Source organism: Microtus pennsylvanicus, chromosome 11 (assembly GCF_037038515.1).
Source record: "Microtus pennsylvanicus isolate mMicPen1 chromosome 11, mMicPen1.hap1, whole genome shotgun sequence".
Taxonomy (NCBI): domain Eukaryota; kingdom Metazoa; phylum Chordata; class Mammalia; order Rodentia; family Cricetidae; genus Microtus; species Microtus pennsylvanicus.
In genome coordinates, this window is record NC_134589.1 from 51,193,104 (window position 1) to 51,219,998 (window position 26,895).

Here is a 26,895-nt window from a genome sequence, read left to right on the forward strand (position 1 = left end):
TTGAGTCAGAGTGGAGTCCCAGGTAAAAGGCAATGATAATAGAACGGGCAAAGGAAAGCTAGCAGACAGGCTTGGGATGGTATTTCTTAGAAGTGGCTCAAAGCTGGGGTTAGAACTCTGACCCCACCCTCATTCCAGTAACAAGTCCTCTTTCTAACAGCAGGCCCTTACCACTGCACTTCAGACTGCCCATCTCCAAATGGGCAAAGTACTTCCTGATGGGTTGGCTTTTCCTGTACATGAGTCTCCTGGAGGTAATGACCAAGCTGGGCAGAGTGGAACACACCCCTAATCCCAGCAGGAGGCAAAGAGGGATCTCTGGGAGTTTGTGGCCAGTCTGATATACACAGTGAGTTCCAGGACAGCCAGGACTGTGTAGAAAGACCCTGTCTCAAAGCAACAACCAAAACAAACAAACAAACAAACAATAACAACAAAAACAAATACAGACCATCACCAATAGCCAGCATCGAGGAATACCTTCTTAGAACCTGGCTCTAGCTTAATAATCAGGCACTAACAAAGAGGGGAGAGAAATATGGAGGGCTAGTTACATGTGATGCACTGTGAAGGGTAAGATTGCTTATGAAGCAACTGCAGGGAAGGACTTAGGATAGGAAGCTGGACCCGTGCCTTTCTGCTGATCTGTGAGTCTTATAATTATAGAAATTCAGATCTCTAAGGATCCATTACTAATTCCAGAGAAGCTGCTAGAATGGTAGAAAGATCTGGAACCATAAAATCTAGAAGAATTCCTTAATAAAGAAACATTAAAAACAAAACAAAACAAAACAAGGCTAAGTAGAAACAAGAGAAGGACTGGTCTCACCTGTGCTTCAAGCCCAGCAGTAATTTGCTTAGCTATGCTCAGCAGGCCACACATCTGCAGCCAGTGCCATTCTAAAATGCAAGCAAGGTTGCCTCACTACTCCCTGCCCCATGGGAACTGTGCCAGGAGGTGAAGCTGCTACAGGGTGTGGGAGGACTGGCCAAGTCATGGCCAGCCAGTAGTGAGGCTGGAAGGGGAGCAACCCCTTCCCTGCAGTCCACCTCATCACTCACTGCAGACTTCCCCCGTGACCAAGAGCATAGAAAAGAGACTTGGGGGAAATGTGATACAGAAGGGACCAGGGGAGCACAGAACCAGGGGTTACACAGGAAGAGATGGGAACTTGAGCTCTAAAGATCAACAAGAGGTGGCACAAAAGTCCAAGTCAGGTAACTCACCCTGGCAGTCTCTATGTATCTGGTACCATTTCAGAGGCTAGAGCAGACTTCTGCCTCTCTGCCTGGATTTGAAAACAATGGGCCTGTTTTCCTCAGCTCTTCCTGTAATCCAGAAGGCCCACACAAGGGCGGGGGTGGGTGGTGGGTGGAGGTGGTAAAGGCAGTGGCAGAACCAATGGACAGCTTAGAAGAGGGAATTTTTCATCTCTCATAAACTCCCCAGCTCCTTCAAAGCACTGCAAACATTAACATGAACACTAGAACAGTAAATACTGTGCATCTAACCTTGAAACCCACCCCTCAGTCCCACTCGCAACCCGATGGCTAACTCAGCACCAGGAAAGAGTAACGGTTTCCCAACAGCTTAAGGCCCACCACCACATAGACCTTTCCCAGTCCAGGCAGAAATTTGGAGGGAGAGGCAAGTGTGCTGGTAAAGCAGGAACAGTCTTCGACATCCTTCATTTAGATAATTAAGGATGCGTGCAAGAGGAAAAAAAATAGGCTGTGAGAAAGTCAGCAACAGTATATCTAAGAAAGAAACTGGGGTGGGGGGGAAAGGAGACACAAGAAAGTCTCATGCAATCACCCCTGCCTTCATGTCTAAGCAGAGACACACCAGACACAGCTCCAAGAACCCAAAGGGAATGCAGGGTCAGACTCCTGCCTCCTCAACAGGGGACCTGTGGGATCTGAGTTAGGTCTCCATCTACCAAGCATGCTATTTGACTCTATTCCCACCCCAGATGGCTAACTGTGGAAAGCAGGTCCCAGGTCAAGGGGTGAGACAGGTTACATCATTGGGGAGAAAGGAAGTGGATGGAGGGGAAGGGAGGCTCCCTAGATAATCCCTCTTCAATGAGCCTGTACCTGCAGGGAAGAAAATGTACAAAAGCTCAGAAGGCCAAAACCCTCATCAAATTCCCATCATTTAGCATGCCCATTTACAAGAAAACCAGGCTCTCACAAAGTCTTCCAATATCCATGTTCCCAGACTTCCTCATTGTCAAAAAAGGACGCTAAGTTCTGTAGGCCTCCCTCTCACACTGGGAAACTTGATCAGTTCTCTGTATTCTGACTGCACACTATGAACCGCCAGTCTTCTGTGTATCTGTGTTCTGAAGTGTCTCTTACAGTAATTAAGTAAGCTTCAGGAGGAGAGGAGAGGAGAGAAAGCAAGATGGGTTTTTATCTAAGAGAGGATGGCTGTAACTCCTTCCTCCTGGGCTTGTAAGCCAGGATGAAGTATGAATCTCAATCTCTCTCTCTCTCTCTCTCTCTCTCTCTCTCTCTCTCTCTCTCTCTCTCTCTCTCTCTCTCTCTCTCACACACACACACACACACACACACACACTCACTCACTCTTGCAGATACATGCAAAGACAGAAACAAGTTAGAACAGGATACATCCATGAACACAGCATTCTCATCAGAAACGAGTCAGCAGAGGGGCGCCCTGCCTACTGCAAGTGGAGAGTCTCCCCTACTTCCACACTTGGGTTTTGTTGGCCCCACAGACTCTGCAGACTCAGAAGGGTCTCTAGGCAGGCTGCCTGAGTGGATCTGGAGGTCTGCACAGACGCCCAACAGATGAGGAGGTGTGCATGAGGAAGGCTCACGGTACAGTGCAGAGCACACACTAGTCAGGCAGCAGGGGAAGTAGGAAAAGAAAAGGAACCAAAACTCAGGCAGCCTGATGGGACTCTAAAATGGCCACAGGCAAGGCAAGGACAGATGGTCCCTTTCTGAGCTGGGAAAGTGGAGAAAGGGACAAGGAAAAAATAAATACCATCAGTCAGAAATTTTAAAAATAAACTGAAAAAACCTGACAGATAAACAGCTTGCATCTGAGGTTTTGCCTGCCTCCAGAGCTTTCTAAGGGAAAGAGAGCTGCAGGCCAGAGGGCCAGCCCCCTAGACTCAAGTCTGGAGGAGACTGCTGGAGGGGGGTCATTCAAGCCACCCCCGTCCTTGGTCTAAAAATCCCACAGATCTTCCAGGCAGCTGAGGTGGTATCTTGTCTTTATCTCTCCAGCCCTCCTTCCCAAGTGACCCCCCATGTTAAATATAGGCTTTAATGTGGAACAAGCTAAAACAAACAAACAAAAACCAGGCAAGCACTGGTGGCATAAGCCTTCATCTCAGTACTAACCCTAACCTTGAGGCAGAAGCAGGTGGATCTCTGAGTTTTAGGCTAGCCTGGTCTACAGAGTGAGTTCTAAGACAGCCAGGGCTCCACAGAGAAACCTGTCTCAATAAACAAACAAACAAACAAATTAACAAAAAAGTAAAGGAATGGAATAAGCGTGCCGTACATCTAGTGCATCCATAGTAGCAGAACTGGTTTATTACCTCATGGCTGCAGCCTTCGCCCTATTGCACTCACAATCGCTAAAGTGATTTCAGTCATTATCCAGCCGCAGACCTGCAAAAAGCTGGGCAGATAAGAGAACCAAGGCTCTGAGAAGTGCAATGTCTGTCTAGGGCTGTGGTTCTCAAGCTTCCTAAGGATGCGACCCTTTAATACAGTTCCTCATGTTAAGGTGTCTCCCAACCATAAATTAATCTTGTTGCTACTTCATAGCTGTAATTTTGCTAGTTATGAATCATAATATAAATATCTGTGTCTTCTGATGATCTTAGAAGACCGTCATTTGACAAGCCCCCCTCACAAAGTTGTCATGACCCACAGGTTGAGAACACTGGTCTAGGTTAAAGCCGGAACTCAAGCCTGTTTAGGGTTCTGATGGCAACACCACACAGGCCCTACTAGTTCTGCCCACTAGATCTCATTTGGCATCCATGAGTCAAAGAGATAGCTGCTTCTCATTCAGATGCTCAGTCTTCCATCTGATGGTATAGTGTGATTTACAAGGAGACTTTCTGGCCAGCGAGATGGCTCAACAGCTAAGTATACTTGTAGCACAAACCTGATGACCTGAATTTAAGACTTAAAAGCACCTGTCCTCCAACACCCATATGTAGCAAACAGAATAATATTCAAAATGTTTTAAATTACATGGAGCCAAGAGGTGGTAGCGGACGCCTTTAATCCCGGCACTGAGGGATCTAAATTACATGGGGCTTTACCAATGCTCATGCTTATGTGGGCAGGAGGCCCAGATGTTACTGGATATCTCGGTTCTACTGCACCACAGCCTGTCTTACACATGCTCTTCACTCCCCTCTACAGTATCTGGACGGCTCATGCTCATCCCTCTAGATTTCAATTTAAACATGGTTACCTACAGGAAGTGTCCCGCTTCCAGAGAACCCTTGCAGTCACCCTTTCAGGATACCAATTACGTTTTTATATAATAATTCCCTGCCTGTCTATTCTGCTAGAGCAAGTCGATGACAGCCAGGGCTGAATTTTCTGTCACACAAATACAGAAATAAAAGAAAATTGTCCCTTAAAGCAGTGGTTTCCAATGTTAGATCGGGGTCATCAATGTCCTTTCAAAATGACCATGGGGGAAATGACACTTAAGTTCATGAGGGCGGCTACTAAAAGTGAACCCTACTGTTGGTAGAGTGCTTGCTTAGCATACATTAAGCCCTGAGGTGGCATCACATAAAACCAGGCAGATGGTGGCACCTGCATCTGCCTAAGTAGGAGGGTCACTCACTAAGTAGGAGGGTCAGAAGCTTAAGGTCATCCTCAGATACATGGTGTGAGCCAACCTGGGCTACATGAGATCCTGTCTCCAGAAAAGGAGGGAAGAAAACTAGGTTCTCTAAAAGTGACTTGGGGGAAGGGTCATATGGATCAGTACCCAATGATTTACATGCTTGGTGAGGAGGTATTACCAGAAAGGAGATTAAAAAAAAAAGTCATAGACCTTTCCTAAGGTTGGTAAAAACCAAACAGTAACACTAGTAAGGGTCCAAAGACCACAGGAAGCAGGAGGGCACGAAGAGATGAAGCTCGGGCTTCCTGGAGAACAGACTTCGAGAAGCAGCTGGGTCTGGCGGCACATGCCTGTTATCCAGCTGCTCAGGAGATGGAGGCAGGAAGACCACACACTCAAGGCCTGTCTGGGCAACTTAGGACCCTGTGTCAAACAAGAAGTGAAAGGAGCACTGGGGTACAGCTTGGTGGGCAGGGGTATGAGGCCAGATGAGAAGGACAGAGGTGACGACCCCACCTGAAGGCCCTAGAGTGTTCAGAGGATCCGAAGGGCAAGCGCTATAGCTGGTGTGGAAAGAAGTCGGGAGCCCAGTTGTGATTGACAGTTAGCCTTAGTTAAGGTTTTCATGGTGCCAATAACGAAAGGGCCTGGGTACAGCGCTCACCCTCTTATGTCATTTAGACAAATAAGTATTACAGTTAGCCTCTTACAGTCTCAAGTCCATAACATGCTACAAATCTGCATGAGTCACCATGAAGAATCGACCCCACATGACAGAGAAACTGTGGCAAGAGGTGGTTTTCTAAGACGGTCGAGGGTGCAGCTTAGGAGAAAGAAACGAGCATGAGCAGAACCGAGAGGATTCAGGTGACTGAGGAAATGGTAGGTTCTGTGCGGGGTGGGGAGGGGCGGGCCTGGAAGCAGGAGGATGGAGAGAGGCAGGAGACATCGAACCCATTCACTCTGGCAGATACCAGACTAACGGAGGAGGACTCCACAGTAATCAGGGGCTGGGTAATAACAAGGCTTCTTCCTGCTGATTTCCAGCTGCAGCACAAACAAATCATTGCACCTCACTGCCCGCCTCCTACTGTCGAATCAGGAGTTCACAGAGCCAGGGAGACCTGTGCCCTGCCTAAGCGCGATACTGCTCTAATTATACAAGTCCAATAGGATGCCTTAAGAGAAGTAAAAATAAGAAGCTAAAGAAACAAGCAGCTGGGTCTGGCGGCACATGTCTGTTATCCAGCACATGTCTGTTATCCATGCCTGTCTGGGCAACTTAGGACCTTGTCTCAAAACAAGAAGTAAAAGGAGCGCTGGGGGTGTAAGCTTAGTGGGCAAGCACTTGCCCAACACAGAGGACTCCCCGGGTTCAATCCCTGGCACCACTGGAGACAGAAAGGTGAGGCCAGATGAGAAGGGCAGAAAGATAACGACCCCCTCCTTCCCAAACAACAGCCTATTGGAAGGGTCTAAAGTGTTCAGAAGCCAACAAAGAGAACCAAGCAATGAGCACAGAGGTGCCAGGCTGAGTCAGGGCAAGAAGAGCAGGTGGAGGGTAGGGCCAGCAGGGTGTGTAAGAAAGACTGAATCACACATTAGAAAGGAAGGCCGGGAATACTCTCCACAGGGTGGAGACCAGATAGCTCCACCAAGAACCAACCCAGAAGAAATTACAGCTAAAGGGACATAGGTAAGAAGGAGTGTCCTTGCCAGCAGGACGACACCATCACAGTCACCAGACTTTTCACCAGGCTTGGCTCTCTTGTACCCAAGAAACAGTCTGACTCCTTTCACACCAACTCTATGAGCCAGTCCATGCATTTACTCAATAAACATCAATCAGTGGGTAAAGGCACACGCTGTAAAAGCCTGGTGACCTGAACTCATTCCCTGGAACATAAGTAAAGCTGGAAGGAGAAGAATAACTCTGTAAATCCCAGCACTCGAGAGGCAGAGGCAGGCGGAGCTCAGTGAGTTCGATCTCAGGCAGGTGGATGTCAGCCAGACTGGTCTTCAGAGCAAGTTTCAGGACAGCCAGGATTGTTGCACAGAGAAATCATGTCTTGAAAAACAAAAAAACAAAGAAAAAGAAGGGGAAAAAAAACTCTATAAAGTTGTCCTCATTAATCCCAGCACTCGGGAGGCAGAGGCAGGTGGATCTCTGTGAGTTCGAGGCCAGCCTGGTCTACAAAGGGAGTTCCAGGACAGGCTCCAAAGCTACAGAGAAACCCTGTCTCGAAAAACCAAAAAAAAAAAAAAAAAAGTTGTCCTCAGACCTCCACATGAGTGTCATGGCACACATCACACACACACACACACACACACACACACACACACACACACACACACACACAAATCAACTGTCTAATGCTGGGGGTGTACCTCAGCTGGGAGTGTCTGCCTAACAAGCATGAAGCCCTGGGTTCCATCCTCAGCATCTCATAAAGCGGGAAGGGGTGGTACACACCTGTATTCTCAACACTCAAGAGGTGGAGGCAGGAGGATCAGAAGTTCAAGGTCACCATGCTACACAAGTTCAAAGCCAGCCTGTTCTTAGGTGGGAACAACAGTGGAAACCTAGCTCAGCAGTTAAGAGTACTTGCTGCTCTTGAGGAACATGACCAATTCCCAACACCCATGGTCCCCATATTCAATCACCTGTAACTCTGGTTCCAGGGGTTCCATGCCCTTTTCTGATTCCTCAGGGACATATAATACACATATATACATGCAGGCAAACACTCATACACTTAAAATAAATCTTTTATTTAATTAAATGAAGTAGCTGGGATGCAGAGGCAGCAGAATCTGGAATGTGGCAGGTAATACACAGACGAGAAAGAGTTCCTTCCCTCAGGGAGTTTACAGTCTACTTGGCAAAGCATCTATTGAAGGAAGATATAGTTACATGGCTATAAGAAACCAAAGAAAAAGCACCAAGTTAGAAAGATTAAAGAAGACATGATGAGGAAAGAAAGAAGGACAGCTAAGGTCATGTATGATATTTAAGCTGAAGCCACAGGAACAGTTAAGAGTTAACCAAGCCAAGGCTGGAGGGGAGGGAGGACCCAAGGACTCCAAAGGAAGAACATGTTTCCTCACTACCCAGCCCTTACGTAAAGTAAAGCTCTTGCATGTTTATACAGATGCCCTGCCTCTCACATCCCAACTGGACTCCCACTACACTGTCCCCTCCGGCTGAGTGCTTCCCCTGGGTGGGTCCACAGCACTCTCTCTGTCTCTGTCTGTCTCTCTCTCTCATACACACACACACACAGGGCCAAAGACATTGCCCAGGGATTGCTGGGAATCCTGACTCAGGGACAAGTCAAACAGGAGTTTCATGTTTGGATAAAATTTTCAAGTCATTCTTTCTCCCAGGGACTTTGGAAGACTTTTAGGAGTTGCTGGAGAGTTCCTGGACAAGCAAATGGGAGTTAGGCTCCAGAATTCCAGACCCACACCTGGGGCTGTGACTCATTACAACAATTATAAAATCAATTGACTGGCTGGTTTTCTCCTTCTTAAAACACTAAGTCAGGAGAGAATGTTAGCTGAGCTATAGACTCCCTCTCTTCAATAGGAGAAGGGACTTCACAACTACCCCCTATATAATAAGCATCTACCAGGCTAAGCACTTTTATTTAATGCTCTCAACAGCCCTATTGTATGGGTTTTGTTATCCTCATTTTTATAAAGGATAAAAACTAGGTGTGGAGCTGGCTGTTTGTCAAAGATCACACTGTGAGTAGCAGGATTTGAATCCAAGCCTATTGCGTAAGGACTGTGTGAAAAAGGGCTGCACCTGTTGAGGCCCCACCCCCAATCCTCAAAACCCAAGTAAAAATTCTGTCTTCCAAAGTCAATTCTCACTTGGTCCTGACTATTTTTTTTCCTCCCAGCACCAAGAGATCTGGTTCTGGGTAGTCCTTCAGGTATAAATATCCCGAAGGTCACCTTCCTAGCTCCGCCCCAAGCCTGCACTCCAACAGCATGCCCACCTGAGATCTCCCCATGCCTCTCCAAGATCATATCATCTTCTCAACTCCTTCTTTGCCTGGCTCAACACACAGAGGTGTTTTCCTCCAACAAAGAACACCACAGATCCCCATCTGGCTGATTTGCATGTCTAAATCAGTGGTCAGAATAAACATAACAGCCAGGTGTAGCGCAGTGCAGACAGTTCAAGGTGATACAGTGAGACCCCATCCAAAAACAAACAAAACCAAAACCTAAAAAAGAGCAAACAAAACACCTTACAATATAAACTCAGAGTTAGGGAAGATGGGAAGGAATTCTGGGTCTCAAGTGTGGTTCTACAGTTCTGGACAAAAAAACAAAACACCAGCGCCCCACCCCGAGTGCGGTGAATCACTTCCTGGGCAAGGCCTGGCTAGTCTCTGACTGAAAGCCACTGACAGGGAAAGACTTCTGCTAGAGCTGGAATGGAGGAGTACCAGTGCCACTGCCACCCCATGGATCATGCTGCTCAAAAGCAGCCACCAAGATGAGCAGGCCTCATCCTGGCAGGCCTCCAACTGGGAACTCTCTAGACATTAGCTTTACTCAATGAGGTCAGGAAGCCAGGGCAGGGGATCTGGGCAACAGTGAAGTGCTCATTGTTAACCCGCGGAACAGACTACACACCTAGAACCCCAGGATGACCAGCACTCATGGGCACTTCAAATATGCTAGGGTCTGGGCAATCTAACAAGTTACTAAGCACCTAAGTATCAGAAGTCAGCTCTAGCTCTAGAGCCTTGGCCTTCTGCTGCCAGCTGTTAAAATGTAAGCGGCCAATGGGTGCTCGGCTTTAGACAATAAGCAGATAGTCCTGTTTTGCTTTTCTTAGGGATGGAGATAGCAACAACATGCCAGACTACAGAAGAGCATCCATGCAAGACAGGTTCTAAGAGAGGCAATAGAACACTCCTTAATCAACTTTGAGCAGTAAGACTGGGTAACCTCTGTCTAACAAAAGCAACTAGCCTCAATTCATACTGGGCTGAGCCACTGTTTGTCATAGCCAGAACCTGGAAACAACCTAAATGCCTCTCGACCGAAGAATGAATAAGGAAGATGTGGTACATTTACACAATGGAGTGCTACACAGCAGGGAAAAATGATATCTTGAATTCTGCAGGCAAATGTATGGAGCTAGAAAACATCATTCTGAGTGAGGTAATCCAGACTCAGAAAGACAATTATCACATGTACTCACTCATAAGTGTTTTTTAAACATAAAGCAAAGTAAACCAGCCTACAAACCACAATCCCAGAGAACCTAGACAACACTGAGGACCCTAAGAGACATACTGGGCTGAGTATATACAGCCTCCTCTAAGAAGAAAAAGAAGGGCCTTATGAATCTACAGGCTTTCCCTAACTTTGGATCCAACACTATCTTGAGAAAATGGGGGTCTGATAATCTGGGGGCACAGTCCTAACCACCTGCACCTTTGAGTTACCACCAAATCATGACCTGCAGGCCTCTACTGCCTGCACCTGACCTCCAAGGCCACCATTCTTTCTGGCTCACTTGAACAAAGACTCATGTTTCCCATATCCTACTAAAAGTCAAAGAATAAATTGTTATAGCCACAGACAAGGGAAAGTTAGGTTAGCAGGGTTCTATTCAAAGATACACAAGCTATTTCTGGGTCACACTTTGGGTCTGTCCACTGGTGTGAACATCACTGGTGTGAACACATCAGAGAAGAGCAGAGCCTGACTTCACTCTAAATAGTTCCAGGAGCACATGCCCCCTCATGCACAAATGCAGAGTGCTGTTACATTTTATCATCTTCACCCTCTAGACAGTCTTCCTTCCAACTTTCTCTAACACATTGGTTTTCAACCAGTGGATAGTGACCCCTTTGGGGATTGAACGATGCTTTCACAGGGGTTGCCTAAGAACAGAAAACAGAGATATTTACATTACGATTCATAACAGTAGCAAAATTACAGTTAAGAAGTAGTAATGAGCCAGGTGGTGGCGCACGCCTTTAATACCTGCACTCGGGAGGCAGAGGCAGGCGGATCTCTATAAGTTCAAGGCCAGCCTGGTCTACAAGAGCTAGTTCCATAACAGGCTCCAAAGCTACAGAGAAACCCTGTCTCAAAAAACAAACAAACAAACAAACAAAAAAGAAGTAGTGATGAAATTTTTTTACAGTTGGGGATCACCACAACATGAGGAACTATATTAAAGGGCTGCCATGTCAGGAAGGTTGAGAACCACACTGATCTAACACATACTGATCCAACACATCCCCTCAGAGCACCAGGATGAAATGAAGTGAAAACTGAGGACAAACACAAGGCCAGGAATTCCTGCAAGTTATGCAGCACTGAAAACAGAAAATATTTCCCTTCTAACTGCCCACCCAATCCTCTTATGATGCCAAGATGCCCTTTCTTTGAAGCCCCTTCCAGAGGTCTGTGAGTGTGCATTAGAGCCGGCAGCGAGGGCCATGTTCTAAGCCAGCTGGTGATTCTCAAACAGTTCACCTGACCTGACAAGCATTAGGCATCTGTCTATGTCCAGTGCTCAGCTCTATTCTGAACACAGAAAGGGAAGAAGGCAGCAATCTGGGCTGGGGAAGCACAGCACAGAATAGTGTCTGACGGACAGACTCAGCTGGGTACATGAAAACATTCTGGAAGATGGTAATAGAATTCACTTAAAGCCGCAAAAGTGTACACTTACCAAACAGCTAAATGTAAATCTTATATTACATATTTTAATCATTTAAAAAACTTTTATTTTTATTTATTTATTTATTTTTTAAAAGCCTGGAGAGATGTCCCAGTGATCTGCTCTTACAAATGTGATCTGGCAGAAGACCTAGATTCAGTTCTTTGCACCCACATGGAAGCTCATAACCACCTGTAACTCCAGTTCAAGGACTCTGGAGCCTTCAAGCTTCCGTGGGTACCAGGGAGGCACACAGTGCACATACACACATCCTATACAGACATGCAGCCAAACACTCATGTACGTAAAATAAAGATTCTGAAGATCTGAACCATGTGATTCTGCAGGGCAGAAACCATTTTTACACTGGCTGTCTCTAATCCATTAAATGAGCTATGTTCTAAAAGTCACCAAGGACTTCACAAGTCCTCAGCAAACCTACAAAACCCATTTGCCACAGGCCACAAAAATTTTACACATTTGCAACTGAAACAAGCAGAAAGCAGTGTAAGGTGCTGGGTAGACACTCCCCCCGCTGCCTGTCCCTCAATGCCCACCCCCATACTCCCTGCCTCCAACTACAGGCAATTAGCAAAAGCTCTGGTTCTGTGGTGAGTCGGATCTGAGACTGGATCCAGACCCAGCAGCTCACTGTCTGACTTCAGATCTCAGACAGGTTACTAACTTCCAAGTAGCTTCTCTCGGTTTCTCTTGTTGAAAACATGGTTCATCATCCACCTCTCAAAGGGCTACTGTGAGGGAAACTGAGATCACACAAGGACAGAACCTACTGCACAGCAAGTGCTCCTTGCTCCAGCTCCCAAACCCCCTTCTGAAATGAACACATTAAAATACAAATGACTCGTATCAAAGCGTTCTTTGTTCTGAACTGAAGAAAGGCAGGAACAGAAGGGCTTATGAGAGAGGATTCAAGGGCCAGAAAATCATACTCCGGTCCACATGCTCCTGTGCCTCCAACCCTGCCTTGCCGCATGTCCCACAGCATCGCCCACAGCCTTGTTAAAGTTGCAGGGACTTCACCAGTTTCTCTGAACCTCAGCTAAACAAAGACAAGTGCCTATCAAGTCCTGCTGCATCTTTGGCCCCTGTGGCCCTGGACACTGTGGCAGTACCTTCTGCCCTCTCACACTTCCCCACAAGGTGTAGAGGAGTCAGGGGCAAAGCTGAAATAAGAACTGAGAGGGCCAGGGCACATATGCCTCTCAGTTTATCAGTGACTGATCTGAAATGAGACTCACTCTTTAACCTTTGAGGGGACAAGCAAAAGATGACAAGACATGAGTGAGGAAGCCTCTCCCTAACCCTGCACACACACACCTACTTCTGCTCTTGGAGTCCCCGGTTCAACTGTTTTGCTAAAGGCTTTTCTCTGAGCGACTAAGAACGAACGCCCAAGTTCTACAGGTTTCCACCACGCTTACAAATGTGCCTTGAAAGAATGGGTGGGTGGTGAAGAGAACATGAGAACTGTGCCGACAGTCCACAGGTAACCCACTCATTCTGCCTTCAGAGGTGTACTGGCAGACACAGCTCTTGGTTTGAGGGATGTGCCATGTGCAAAAGTAATTCTGCACTGTCCTAGAAAGAGGTGAACAGGAGACAAGAACTCCTTCCTACCTACAGAAGAAACCTAACTTGTCCTTCCCTGGTCTCTCCCATAGCCATAACAAATTCACAAAACATTTCTTCAGTGCAATGTCTGCAAGACTGCAGGATGGCTAATATCCTTACTAAGTGCCTTTAGTGTTCCCAAGACATAGTTAACAGTTAAACTCCCTTTCCAGTGTGTGTTGTTTCCAAACACACCCTGGGGGGTAGTGCCACTCAGCTGAGCACCATTGAGCACTAACTTGTACTGTTGTGTATCCCATGGGCCCACCATATTCTAGCCATCTTTATGGCTCGGGAACTAAACCCAGTAGAACAAGTCAAGAGCCCTGTCTCCAACCAAGTGAATAATTACTGAATCCCTAGTTTGTACTCAGCATTTTTATAGGCAGTCACAGATCAATAGGAAATATGGGGCAGCATCCCCGTGCACAAGGAAGTGGTAGGAAGAATGGACTCTAAAACATTATTTGATATACAGTAATATGTAATCAAATTAAGCCATATGGCCTATGAGAAGCAGATAAGATAATTAGCTGAGGGTTGGCACTATGACAAAGAAAGACTATGTGGGGGAAAACAAGCTGTGCCAGGTCTTGATGAAGGTAGCATTTTCTTTACTCAGACCCTCAGTCTTTCCCTGTTAATTATTGCTGTCCACAGAAAACTCCTTTTAACTTGTGGTTCTAGGAGTCATTTACAGTCCAACTCTTCAAATCCCATGCTCAAACAGTTCCTGGAAAAAAAGGGTCTGGAGATTTTCTATGCTCCCTCAGAAGGCCAACTATTATCAGGCCCCACAGAAGAGGCATGGGCACCGAAGATGAATCAAAAGCGTTCAGTGCCACACACCCTCGGGGAGCCTTGGATGCCGGCTGGGGAATGTTCCATTCACCTGTCAGCTCTGGCCCCATGGTCCCCAACTGTGGGGACGTGAGCTTCTGTAGTGCGAGGTCTTCACTCCCGCTCCCTCCATTCATCTCGGTCAGGCCTCTAAGACTCCTCCCACAGGCTGCGCCACAAAACTCCTCACAGCCCATCCCACCAGACAGTCAAGCCGCTTCTGGAGTCTGGCTCCTCCAAGGAGCCCAAGACTTGTGGCTTCCCCGATCCTCTTTCCTTTTGAGCATTCAAAAATCACTAACACTCCCCCTCCACACCCCACTCATCCTTTACTTGCACACAATGTAAATGAGCCTTGACTATTTATATAGAGAATCTATCTAATGTTAGAGGAAGGAGCCCACTTCCCCCAGACGGTAAGGAGCCAAGTCCAAGGCTCAGCCTGGTTGTTCTTATTCTTGAGACTCGCTTACCTCAGCCACCACTAACAGCCCAGCTCCCTCAGCCCTACGGAACCACATGTGAGTCCACAACCCCTGATAAACACATATGAGGCTACAGTCTGTGCCCTTTCCACATACAATCCCTTATTTTATAAAACTTTTTTTCCTCCCACAGAAAGGTTCAGAGTGAGTTCTTTGGGTTTTTATCTCCCCAGACTCATGACTCACAGCTGTTGACCAATGATGCAGTCCCATTTTCAGCCACCGCTGAGTTCTACCTACCTGCTGCTTCATTTTAAACTATGTTCTTAAAACAGTGCCAGCTAGGCTTATGCCTCTCAACCACCCAACCACTCCATCTTGTAAAGACAAGTCAAGAATGTTGACTCACATCTGTTAACTCCAACTCTCAGGGGGTTAGCATACTGAGTTCTGGGCCAGCCAGGACAAAGTAAGATCCAGTCTCAAAACAATTCAAATCAGAAAAATAATGCAAAAAAGTTGCCACAAACCTATAATTCTAGCACTTGGGAGACAAAGGCAGGAGAACTCCAAGTTTGAGACCAGCCTGGGGTATACAGCAGTTCCAAGGCTAACCTAAGCTAATAACCAGACTCTGGTCTCAAACAAAACAAACACTAGGTGGGCCTCAAAGAGTGAACCTGATGCATCAAGCTTGACAGTACCTTTCTTTAACTACTGAGCCCTTTCATTTCCACAGTCTGCTTTTTTTCCCCCTTAGGTTTTTCTTCCCCCTAGACAAGGACACACTATGTAGCTCTGGAAGTCCTGGCACTCACTATGTAGACCAGGCTAGCCTCAAACAGATCCACTTGCTTCTGCCTGCCAGTGCTGGGATCAAAGGCGAGTGCCACTATGCCCAACTTCTCTAGTCCTCTCATTACTTTCAATTTTGAAGCAGCTTGCTGAGTTGCCCAGGCTAGTTTTAAGCTCACTGTGTGGCAAGGCAGACCTTGAACTTGCAATTCTCCTGCCTCAATCTGACAAAGCTGCTAAGTCTGCTTTTGTCACCAAGCATAGTTAAAATCATGTCGCATTTGCACACAATCTACACATTCTCTTGTAGACTTTAAATCATCTCTAGGTTATTTTTAATACCTAATATAAATATAAATGCTATGTAAGTTACTATACCATACTGCTCGGGAACAGTGACATGAGGAAGCAAAACTTGGGCGGTGCTACTGTAGTCTCAGCACTTGGGAAGCTAAGGTATGAGGACGGAGCTTGAGTCACCCTGTGCTACATAATGAAGTCCAGTCCAGCCTGGGCAACAGAGTGAGACCAGCAAATACAAAACACAACAGAGTTGGTTAGGACTGGGGAGATGGCACGGAGCCTATGTAAGTCAGGTGCAGTGTTCCCATGGCAGGATGAGAGGCAGAGACAGGAGAGCGTCTGGAAGCTGGAGCCTGCTAGCCTGGCATGCATAGCAATGAACAGAAGATTTTGCCTCAAATAAGGTAGAAAGTGAGGACCCATGCCCAAGGCTGTCCTGATTTCTAAGCATACACAACATGGGACACACATGCATGATGCATGCACACATTCATATACAAGAAAATTATTTTAAAGTCCATTCACCAACTTAATAATTTTCTGTTCTATTTTTTCAACCTAGAGGGAAAAAGCCTAGAGGGTTCCTGGCACAAAATGGGTTGTAAGTGGGTTTTAAAGTGGGTTCTGAGTGAGTGTGGGACTGAACGTGGAAAATCCAGATGACAGGCCTCGAATCACAGCAAGCACAACAGTGTAAGTTTATAACAATCGGAATGAACAAGAATGCCCAACTTCGAGAGTTCTAAAATACTGAGGAAACACTAACCATCAAGATGAGAGCAGGGCTCAGAGGTTAAAGGTACTGGCTGCTCTGCTAGAGGACCCAGGCTCAAATCCTAGCACCCACATAGCAGCTCATAGCTGTAACTCCAGTTCCAAGGAATCCTATGTTCTCTTCTGGCTGTTGTAGGCACCAAACACATATATGGTACACAGACATACATGCAGGCAAAACACTCCTAAAACAAACAAAAAGATGAGGAGAGCCTAGGCAGGCATGCCTCTAGTGCCAACCACTTGGGAGGTTGAGGCAGAAGAATCACTTGAGTCCAGGAGTTTGAGGCCAGTCTCGGCACTCTAACAAGCTGCCTGGTAAGAGACAGGGTAAGGGTGGGCTACTCCTAAGGGCTGGGTTTGCAAAGGCATTTCTTAGAGGGATTCTCACAGAGTACTGGTTCAAAAGTTTAGCACAGTACTGAGTACAGTACCACATCCTTCCCGAAGGGTCTAGAACCTGGATGTCAACAACACATGGAAGTGAAGGGAATGAAGGTCAGCACCCACAACTCTGACAGGACTCTGGAGACACTGTCCAGTCCCAGGACGCTTGTGTGTGATTGGGTGGACAGGTGACTACAGTCCTTGCTTACACAGTTAAACCTGCAAGTTTGTCAACAAACGCTATCACACACTTCCTGCTATCCTTTGCCCTAAGTGACAACATGTTCTAAGTAGTCCAAATAGTATGTATGATCCAGTTTGTAGATCAATGGAGTAAGGCCAGATTTCAAATCTGGACCCAGCCCTTGGGGTGAGTGATGGGGCAGACCAGGCCAAAGTCTTGCTGACACTCTTTCCTGCTATTGGGAGAGAGGGGGAGTACCAAAGAGTTACATATACACTCATGTGTGTACATGTACATGTGGGTGCCCTGCAAGTGAGTGTGAGTGTCAGTGTGTATGTAGGTCAGAGGTCAACATCAGCATCTTCCTTCCCTCTCTAAAGTTCTCCACCTTACTTTTTGAGACAGGGTTTGTCACTGAACCTAGAGCTCATGGATTTGGCTAACTGGCCAATGAACTCCAGGAATCCATCTACCTCAGCCACCACCACTGGGGTTACAGTTATGAGCCATCCTACCTGGTTTTTACATGGGTGCCAGGGATCCAAAGTCAGGTCCTCACGGTGTCCAGTGGCCACTTCACTGGATGAATCACGTTCACAAGTCTCCTCCCCTTGCTTTCACTGTCAAACCCTCACTTTGGGGGCCACCTCGGGTTACAGCACTCAATGTGCAGACGCAATGACGTCAGTTTGTAGTGGGCAGTAACTACTCAAAACATTAGGCACAGACATGTGTGTCTGTAAGCCCAGCTTTGGGTGGGAGGGGGTAATACAGGTAGATATTATCAGGAGCTTTTACCAGCCAGCTTAGCCCAAAATAGCCTTTGGGCCAAGGGCGTAAGGTGGAGAATGAAAAAAGGCATCCAACGTTTCCTAGCTTCCCAGGTTATGTGCACCCACACACTCACATGAACACACATGTGTACACACACACGTACACCTCAATTTCACAGAGAACTGCTCTGTCACATGCCACTAAGGCTATGGCAGTTTGTCCTATCCTACACGAACAATGGTGACATCCCTCCCCTTGTCTGGGTAACAGCTGAACACCCAGTCCCAGCCATGGTCTCTGTCATCATCCTTTAATCATTTTACACCACTTCAAATGCCACAGGCTGTCATCCTGTCGGAGAAAAATCGCTCGATGCCCTCACTGCTGCTGCGGGAGGTTGGTCCTCCAATCCCTCTGCCTCTGACATCTGTCAGCCTGTGGACAGCTAGCATCTCAGCACACAGCAGCAGTGCTCCGCTCAGCAGCCTAGACATACGCCCCACTGCAGCTCTCCTGGTGATGCTGGCTCCACAGAAGCAGACAAGAGCAGGAGGAAAGACACGTTCAAAGAACACACACAACCACTTGAGAGACACAAAAGAACATGCAAAATCATTTAAGAAAAAACACCTGTCAACAACTACCACCAAAAAGAAGTCCCTTGAAGGTGTGCTGTGGCATGACTTCAATCATGCCTGGCCCCACAGCTTAAGAGATGCCGCAGTCTAAAACTTCCAGCCACTGGACAGTAGAGAGAAACTGTCTGATTTATGAAGTGGGTCAACTAGAAGAGGTCAGCCTGGGGCCTACTCGGCCCTTCCCAGCCACTTCTGTGAGGAGCTGCAGTGCCAAGTCAGAAGGCTCTTCTGGAACATAACCAAGTTTGGACACAGACAAAGATGACTTAAAACTAGAGGCCCAAATTTTCTCTCAGATAATACTAACTTTATTTTAGAGTCATGGCTTGGTTAGAGCTCTGCCTTATCACAAGACAAGGTCTGATCTCAACACATCTCAGAAGATACTCTTTGCTGTTTTTGAGGCAACGTCTCAGCATCCCAGGCTGCCCTGGAACTTTTGTTTCTTGAGGCAGGGTTTCTCTGTTATGTAGCCCTGGCTGGGATACATAACTGTAACTCAGAGATCTCACCTACCTCTGCTAGGGTTAAAGGTGTGTGCTGCAACACCCAGTTGATTTATGTTTATTTGTGTGTGTGCACACATGCCCATACATGCATCATGGCACACATGTGGAAGTCAGAGGACAGCCCAGGAGAGTCTGTTCTCTTCCTTCCACCATGCGGGTTCTGAGAATCAAATCCTGGTTGTTGTCAGGCTTGCAGTAACTACCTTTACTCACCCGAGTCATCTCCTCTGGCCAGGTCCACCATTTCTTCCTTCCCTGCCCTCCACCAGATAGGGTTTCTCTGTGTAACCCTGGTTATCTGGAACTCATTATATAGACCAGGCTGCCCTTGGTCCCACAGATCCACCTGCCTCTGTCTCCCAAGTGCTGGGATTAAAGGCATGAGCCACCATGGCCCGGCAGGTCTAGCATTTCTTGAGTTGTTTTTTCTGTTTCATTCCCCCCGCCCTCAAGACAAGGTGTCCTGGCTGTCCTGGAACTAGCTCTGTAGACCAGACTGACCTCAGACTCACAGAGATCCCCCTGCCTTTGCCTCCTGAGTACTGGGATTAAAAGCATGCACCACCAAGCCCGTCATATTTCTTGAGTATCTGAAGCAAGCATTATACTAATGGCTTTCAGTTACTTTACCATGCACTTATTTAACAAATATATGAGCCCCACTATGTAAACTCTGCTCTAGGAACTGGGGACCCAGACGAAACAAAGCAAGTCAAAATTCTAGCTAACAGTATGCTTTTATTGTTCTGGCACTAAGGACTTCATGGATCTAAAGAGACAACCACCACTGAGACGGAAAGAAATCTATGTCAACTGTGCTAAGAACTATGAAAACAGAATTCAAAACAAACGCAGGGAAGAGAGTGCTATTTATTAGAATCGTCCTGGGATGCTTCCCAATTCTTTTCCCCCCCTCAATTCTATGCTAGGAATTGAGCTAAATACTTACTGTGTGGAATTTCATTTCGTTTGAGTAACTCTGTTCAGTGCTATTGACATTCCCACCACACAGGCACGAAAATGGAACTTAGGGAAGTAAGACTCTGCAGGGTCTGCAGGGAGGGAAGTGAGGACTAAGGACCAGGACTTGTGTCCTCCAGCTGAGGAAACTGGGTCCAGAATTCAGGAAAGCAACTCCAGATTCACTGTCCTCCCCACCTGCACTACCCCACCCAACTGCTGGACACACAGCCCAAGAAGTCAAGGGTAGTGTGCTCACTAAATAGCAGCTCCATCCGGCCTCCTTGCTAAGAGATCAGTGCAATTCAATCTTCCTCTAATATCAGACTCTTCCTTTCACTCCCAACTGAGCCTTATCTTAAACAGGAGAAAGACGTCTGAGACTCATTAAGGCTTCTCCCACCCTACCACAACCACCACCACCAGTACCAATTCTCTCCAGAAAATGGAAACAGAATAAGGTTTGACTGAGCCAGCCGTAGTAGTTGTTAGAGGCGTGCTGGAAGGACTGGCAATTGAGAGAGAAGCCAGCAGCAAGGGACAGCGGCCTTTCCAGCCCTATTTCAAGAAAGTACGGCTCTACCTCAAGTCCTGGAGTACCAGAATGAGCACAGGGAACAGGTCACCTGTCTCTAGTGTAGAGGAAGAGAGTAGAACCAGGAGGAGGCTGACTTACTCAAGGAGGGAAGTTCTGAAGGGAAATGCCATGCCCAAGGTCAGATGGCAATGGCAGAATTGCTGGAAATCCCAAGTTGGGGGCCCAAGTTAAGTTACCAGAGAAGCCAAACGAGAAGCAAGCAGAGGACCGAGGTTCAAATCAAAGGTCACGGTCTGCACCTACCCACTGTGGCATAGTGTTTCAGTCACCACAGCCAGAGAACTTGTGGCTGGAGTTAATCAACAACTTCAGTTTGCAGTTTCATTCCAAATCTAAGTACATTCACAGAGACTTCACTCAAAACCTGGATTTCCACCTTCCATTCCAATGGACTTAAACACTGACTGAACTGACCTCCCAAAGCCTTCAGATCTTTTCCCCATTGAAATACACACACACACACACACACACACACACACACAGAGAGAGAGAGAGAGAGAGAGAGAGAGAGAGAGAGAGAGAGAGAGAGCCAATGCTCAGTCTTGTTCTCCAGAAACTTATCTCCAGCAAGTCAGGTCTCATAACCCAACATTGCACCAAACAAATTATGACCTGAATGGCAAGGGAAAAAAAAACTGTGTCACCTAGAGAAACCCAATTAACAACATGACTCTGCTCTCTTCAATTCTCTCTCCCCTCCAGTCATATCCGGGGCGCTTGCGGGCTGGCTGCCTTTTCCCTGGCTAATTCAAAAGCCAGAAGACAATGTGCTCAGGGACCTTCTGAGAAGCTAAGCATGAGGTGGGAAATCCTGCTCTATCTACACCTCGGCCGGCCGGCGGGTTGGGAAAGCTCGCAGGGCACGGTATCCAAACGACACCTGGGAGCCAGTCTGGAGTGGTTCACCTTGAAATCACTATGTTGCCCTTAAGATAAAGCTGCCCGCTAAAAAAACCCATACAGATGCTACTGAATTGAAAATTCTGGAAGGAGAGAGAGAAAGAGAGTAAGCGCCCCACGTGGAACAATAATTGGGTTATTTGAAAGCATTCCTGACACGGTTGTTTCCTCTTAAACGGTTTCCTAATGAGCCCCCTTCCTCCAGGTCTCATTTGCCTCCACCCCCACTGGTTTCCCCAACCTCTCACTACTGACCACAGGCGGCATGTGTTTTGTGTGTGTGCATGTATGTAAACACCGTCTTCCGGCCCGAGTTTCCGAGGGCATCAACGCTTCCCTTCCTCCCCCTGTGCACTTGTCTGTCCTCTCATTCCCACACGGCTGCAGAGTTAGTAATGTAATATTCAGGGACCCCGAGACCGGAAATGCCTGGCTCTGGAAAGCTGCACTTGAAACGGGAGAGAAGGGATCGAGAAAGTGAACGTGGGATGGAGACGTAGGTGGAGTGAGGAGGTGAATTGCAGCCCAAGTTGCAATCCAGGGGTAGGCGAGGAAGAAAACGAGGGATGAGGGGGAGGTTGAGGCACTTGCAAAGTCAAGATTCCAGGAGCTGGAGGAGGTAGTGGTGGCAGGAGACGTGAGGACCGAGGAAGGGTGAGGGGCCACAAAAAAAGACTCTGCAGGTGATGCCGCACTGGATTTAGGGACCCTAGAGGTGACCCTCAAACGCAGAGAAGGGTGGGGACTCGGATCCCAGCAGCGAGGTAGGGGTGGCAGGCAAGTGTGGGGGAGGGCAGCACAGGGTGGGGACCGAACTGGCTCCCAGAAGCTGCAGAGGGCGGGGCCCGTGCGCCGCGAGCCGGGGAGAGGGGCAGGGGTCGCGGGGGCGAGGCTGGGGGCGGCGCTCACCCGCAGGGCCGACAGGTCGATGTCGTCCAGGCTGCGGGCGGGGGCTGGGTCGCCCATGGCCGCCGCAGGGCCGCTCACGCTCCGGCTCGCTCACTTCGCTGCCGCCGTCGCCGCTTCTCCCCCATCGGGGGACCCGGGGGGCGGGCTCCACCGCGCCTGCCCCAAAGGCCGGGGAGAGGGAGGGCCAGCGGGAGGACCGACCCAGCGGCTGACAGGCGCTCTCGCCCGCGCGCCTGCAACCCGAGCCGCCGGCAGCCCTGCGCACGCGCGGAGCGGACCGTGACGCGAGCGCGCCGGGCGCCCCTCCCGCCCGGCGCCGACACCTGCGCGCAGGCGCACGAGAGCGGGCGGCGGGTGCGCGCCAGGCCGAGCCTCGCGGGAGCCCGGCGTGGAAGGAGCGCGCCCACCCGCTGGTGCGCGTGCGCACACACCTTTCCTTCCTTTTCCCCCTTTTTATTATTATTATTCCTTTTTGCGTCCTCTCCCCTGATTCCTCCCTTGATTTTTATTTGACTTCTTTCCTTCCTTTCTTTCTTTCGTGTGCCCGGCTGCCAATCAAACCACCCACCTCTGGATTTGCGGGGGAAGGGAGGCGGGACCCAACCCCCTCTATTACTAGGAGGTTGTTATGGTAACTCCCCACGCGAGGGCTGCTGGCCTCTAGATAGGACTGGCTGTCCACCCACCCAATTGCCATGGCAACAGTGGAGCCGCTGAGGGCGGGGCCTCTCCGTGAGAACTTGGCTGGAGAAACCACGTGGGAGGGAAGGAGGGGGTACTGTCTGCCCTTTACTCCTTTTCCTGGCTGGAGTGGGGATGTGCGGAGCGGATCTCAGCCTCTAGGATAGGCACTCGGACTGCACACGCTTATCTTAACAGTGTTCTGCCGGAAGAGACTGGCGCTGGAGTTGCTAGTAGCAAAGCAGCAAGTATCCAAGCTCCAAGTTTTGTTCCAGCACCTTAGCTCTACTCCTGTTGACACAGCACCTCCAGCCGGTTAGTCTCACTAGATGGGTGGTGCAGTGTAACTGTGTAGACAGTCACGGTTTGCCGCTGACGCGTGCGCTGTGTGACCTTGAGCAAGTCAACTTGCCTCTCTGGCCTCTTCTTTCTCTATGGAGTTGAGGGGCGAAGGTTCTGCGTGTCTCAAAATCTCTTCCAACATTAATACTCCTTCTGAAAACCCCCATTTTCAGTCTTTTTATTTTGTTTTGGGTTTTTTTTCCCCCCCGAGACAGGGTTTCTCTGTCCAGTCTTAATATAAACATTGCTTAGGTGAGTTTGAATTCTATGGGGCAGTCTTGTACATTTGGATGCTCATTCAGTCTTGCTCTGGATACCCTCCTGACTCGTTTACCGTGTTCCCCATATTCAAGCCCCAACCCTCCCTCCTCCCCCATTACTGTCATCCACTCACAGGGCCTCCCTGCCGGGCACACTCTAGTCAATTCTTCATATCCAGAAGGGATTTTCCTAAAACTTAAATCTGACATCATTCTCCTGTTTAAGGCGGGTTTCTGGATCCCACCACTCAAGAACCTGAGGCAAGAGGATTGCATCTCTGTTGTCCTGGGTTATCTGAGAAGGAAGTGAGTGTGCCCACCCTTTGCTGACTTCGTTGCCCTGTGGGCAGGGGTATCAAAGACTTTCAAGATTCTGTCCGTGTCTCTGACCTTATCCTTCCTTCCCTCCCTCCTTCCCTCCCTCCCTCCCTCCCTCCCTCCCTCCCTCCCTCCTTCCCTCCTTCCTTCCCTCCTTCCTTCCTTCCTTTCTGCCACACTTAAGCTTGTTCCAGCTGTTCTGAAGGATACATTGCTTGAAGCTCCCAGACATCTCTTCCCTGTCTCTGCACTTGCTTTTCTTTCCCTTGGAGTATTCTCAGACTTCCAGTTGGGCCGGCTAGTTTTATGCCAACTTGACACAAAGTAGAGCCATTTGGGAAGAGGGAAATTCAACTGAGCAAACACCCCCACCAGACTGGCTGGTGAGTAAGCCTGGGAAGCATTTTCTTGACGATGATTGATTTAGGAAGTCCCAGCCTACTAGGAGTGGTGCCGCCTGGGCCTGGGTTGTGTAAGAGCAGGTGGAGCCAGCCAGTAAGCTGCACTCCTCCATGGCCTCTGCATCAGCGCCTGCCTCCGGGCTCCTGCCCTGACTTCCCTCAGTGATGGAGTGACGTAAGCATTGTAAACGGAAGCAGACCCTTTTCTCCCCGAGTTGCTTTGGTCGTGGTGTTTCATCACAGATAGAAACCCATGAGACACCAGCCCTTGCCACCCTCACTGGCCTTTGCGATCCCTGTTGGAATCGCCTCTCTGTGAACGTTCTTTTTTTTTTAAAAAAATATTTCTTTATTTATTATGTATACAATATTCTGTCTGTGTGTATGTCTGCAGGCCAGAAGAGGGCACCAGACCTCATTCCAGATGGTTGTGAGCCACCATGTGGTTGCTGGGAATTGAACTCAGGACCTTTGGAAGAGCAGACAATGCTCTTAACCACTGAGCCATCTCTCCAGCCCCTCTGTGAACGTTCTTGTATGAAACTCTGTTACGTGTATTTGTGCGCGTGCTTGAGTGATACGGTGCACATACGGAGGTCAAAGGACTACCTCTGTGTGGAGGTCTCCTTCCGCCACGTTGGTCCTGGGGGTCTAATTCAGGTCACCAGGCAGACCTGATGAGACAGGCATCTTGCTGGCCCTGAAGCCTTTCTTGATCTGGTGAGTGTGGCTCTTGTTTTAGCTGCCTTAGGCCTTTGGTAATGTTTGATAACTGAATTTTAAGTGACTCTAAGCAGAGATGATGTCAGTGTTGTCCAGCCCAGGGTCTGGCACCTTCAAATGCTTTGTGGATGCTAAGATGAATCAAGGCTTCTGCTGTCTACTAGGCAACTACAGTAGTTCAAGGTTGAGACCATTGTATAGTAGGGGAAACTAAATTTGAAGTACTGCTATAGGCAAGATGCTAACTTCTCTGAAACCAGTCATAATTACCTGTAAAATAGATGTTAGGAAAAACTTCTAACTCCAATGCTCTGGAGGCTGAGGCCAGAGGATTCCTGCAAATATAAGGCCAGCCTGAGCTACAGAATGAGATCTAAGTCAGCCTGTGCTATATGAGGTCTTGCTTAAGGAACAAACAAAAACTCAAGTGTGGTTCACACCTGTAATCCCAGAACTTGGGAGGCAAAGGCAGGAGGATCCCAGCAAGTTCAGGACCAGCCTGGTCTACACAGTGAATTTCAAGTCAGCCAGTGAGATTCTGTCCAGAATGAATTAAATAATAGAGGCACTTGGCTTATACTCAATAAATTTGTTGATGCTGGACTCATGAAGTATTTGATAAAGATAGTTAATAAACAAATGAGCAAGTCAACGTCTCGGGGACGGCATAAACAGCTACCTTCGCCTTTCGAGGCCATGCAATGGAGTGGGGGAGGGGAGAGGGCAAGACTGGTGGCAGCCGACTCATGTTCGTAAAGAGACAGGGTGGCTGCCTTGCTTTCCTCCCCTACACTATGTTAGCCTTCGATCAGGAACCTGGACTACAGCCGGGCTTGTTCATTCCTGCAATCCCTGCCCGCAGGAGGTTGAGGCACGAGGCTCAAGGATCAGGAATTAGAGGCCAGCCTGAGTTGTACAAGACCCTGTCGTAGCTGGGCATGAAGCAGAGGAAGGATTGCTGCAGCCTTGCTGGTCTTCGCAGCAAGACCCTGTCTTTAGACACTCCATGGGTAAGAACTAGAATAAGAAGCCAGTCTATCCCCAGGCCCAGCTTGGGGTGCTGCTGCCCCCACCTTACAGTTAAGGAATGGTCCCCCAGGGAAGGAGATATTTAAGTGCTGACAATGAGACTAATTAATGCATTGGATGCTAATTAGTACCTGGAATTTCTGTGTGTGGGAGGCGGATTTCTCGGAGATTAGTGTTTTGTTTTGTGTGTGTGCGCATCTGTTTGGAGGTACACAGGTGTGTGTGTTTGTGTGTGTAGACGTGTACAGTGAAGGCTGGAAGTCAAGGTTAGTGGTCTTTTTGTGGGGGATTAGAGAGAGGGATCTGTATAGCCTTGGCTGTCCTGCAGATCAGGCTAGCCTTGAACTCAAGAGATCTGCCTGCTTCTGTCTCTCAAAGGTGTGAGCAAAAAAAATTTTTAGTTAATTTTTAAAATTAATCAATTTATTGTGTATGTGCACACGGGAATGCCATGGCCTGGGTGTGGAGGTCAGAGGACAGTTTTCAGGAATCTGTTCTCTCCTTCCACCATGTGGGTCTTGGGGGTCAAACTCAAGTCATCAGACTTGACAGTAAGCACCTTGAGAGAACTGAAGGGTTACTCTCAGATCGGATGGGCTTTGGGTTCAAAGCCTTTGGCCCACATCGGTACCCACCCCCCCATACACCCTCGGTGAAGCCTTCCTAAATCCTCCACCCCTCTGAGTTTCTTTGTGCTTCTGTGGCTACCTGTGCTCAACATTTTCAAACTGCAAAATACCTCAGACATATGAAGTTATGGAAATATGTGTGTGCACACATACACAGACACAGTTTGGTCCTCATCTTCCTTCAGGAATTAGGTGAATGAACTTGAGACACAGATATGCGAACAGAAGAAACAAGAATCGAGGCAGAGAGGTGAGGACGGGTGTCCTGTGCAGGCAGGGAGAGCCTATGACGACACACATCACTGCTAAGAAGAGGCATGGGT

At 48.2% G+C, this 26,895-nt stretch overlaps 1 protein-coding gene across 23 annotated transcripts in view; it reads right to left on the reverse strand.

The window, feature by feature from the left end:
- Window positions 1-22,465, reverse strand: part of Mink1 (misshapen like kinase 1) — a 53,604-nt gene extending 31,139 nt beyond the window's left edge. For 8 of the 23 annotated variants that reach the window (XM_075991884.1, XM_075991880.1, XM_075991879.1 and 5 more), the window contains exon 1: window positions 22,190-22,463. In XM_075991884.1, coding sequence (XP_075847999.1) covers window positions 22,190-22,246 — 57 coding nt within the window. In that variant the 5' untranslated portion in view covers window positions 22,247-22,463. Of the gene's footprint in view, window positions 1-1,227; window positions 1,307-22,189 lie in introns of those variants that run through there. The other 15 variants (XM_075991882.1, XM_075991873.1, XM_075991875.1 and 12 more) reach the window with 7 other exon arrangements.
- Window positions 22,466-26,895: the final 4,430 nt, after the last annotated feature.